Source organism: Eimeria mitis, genomic scaffold (genome assembly GCF_000499745.2).
Source record: "Eimeria mitis Houghton genomic scaffold, Emh_scaff6260, whole genome shotgun sequence".
NCBI classification, from domain to species: domain Eukaryota; phylum Apicomplexa; class Conoidasida; order Eucoccidiorida; family Eimeriidae; genus Eimeria; species Eimeria mitis.
The window spans coordinates 1-707 of NW_013574449.1; the positions used below are offsets into that span (position 1 = coordinate 1).

At 53.9% G+C, this 707-nt stretch overlaps 1 protein-coding gene across 1 annotated transcript in view; it reads left to right on the top strand.

Annotated features, from left to right (window-relative positions):
* Positions 1-64: 64 nt before the first annotated feature.
* The window catches only part of EMH_0086730 (TPR domain-containing protein, putative), a gene marked incomplete at both ends in the record, with an annotated part of 3,063 nt that continues 2,420 nt past the window's right edge, over positions 65-707 (top strand). The window contains 2 exons of the mRNA XM_013501071.1: positions 65-238; positions 564-705. Of these exons, the coding sequence (XP_013356525.1) occupies positions 65-238; positions 564-705 (316 nt within the window). The remainder of the gene's footprint in view (positions 239-563; positions 706-707) is intronic.

Below are 707 nucleotides of genomic sequence, written 5' to 3' on the forward strand. Positions count from 1 at the left end.
CAGCAGCAGCAGCAGCAGCAGCAGCAGCAGCAGCAAACCCTCGCTGTGTCTTTGTCAGCTGTCTATGCTGATGCTTTTGCTGCGGCTGCTGCTGCTGCTCCTGCTGCTGCTGCTGCTGCTGATTCGGCCCCCCAGCAGCAGCAGCAGCAGCAGCAGCAGCAGCAGCAGCAGCAGCAGCAGCAAGACCCCTTTGTTGCTGCTGGAGCTGTACTCAAGATTTCTGTCACCCTTCATCATCGTAGACTAAACCCTAAACCCTAAACCCTAAACCCTAAACCCTAAACCCTAAACCCTAAAACCTTATCCTATTCCCCTAAACCCTAAACCCTCACCGATACGCTCCTCTCCTCATCTCCTAACCCTTAAACCCTAAACCCTAAACCCTAAACCCTAAACCCTAAACCCTAGAACCTAAACCCTAAACCCTAAACCCTAAACCCTAAACCCTGTTGGTGTTGCGTTCAGCCCTGCGGCCACTATTCCCTGAGGTCCCCTCCTCCCTTCGTCTCTTCCCTGCAGCAGAAGCAGATTGTGCTGCTGCTGCTGCTGCTGCTGCTGGAAAGGCATCAGGTGAAGCAGCAGCAACAGCAGCAGCAGCAGCAGCAGCAGCAGAGGGCGGAGCAACATGGAGACAGCAGCTGCTGCAGCAGACAGCAGCAGATGTATCTTCAGTAGCAGCAAAGGCTGTGTCTTTGGTTAATACATCT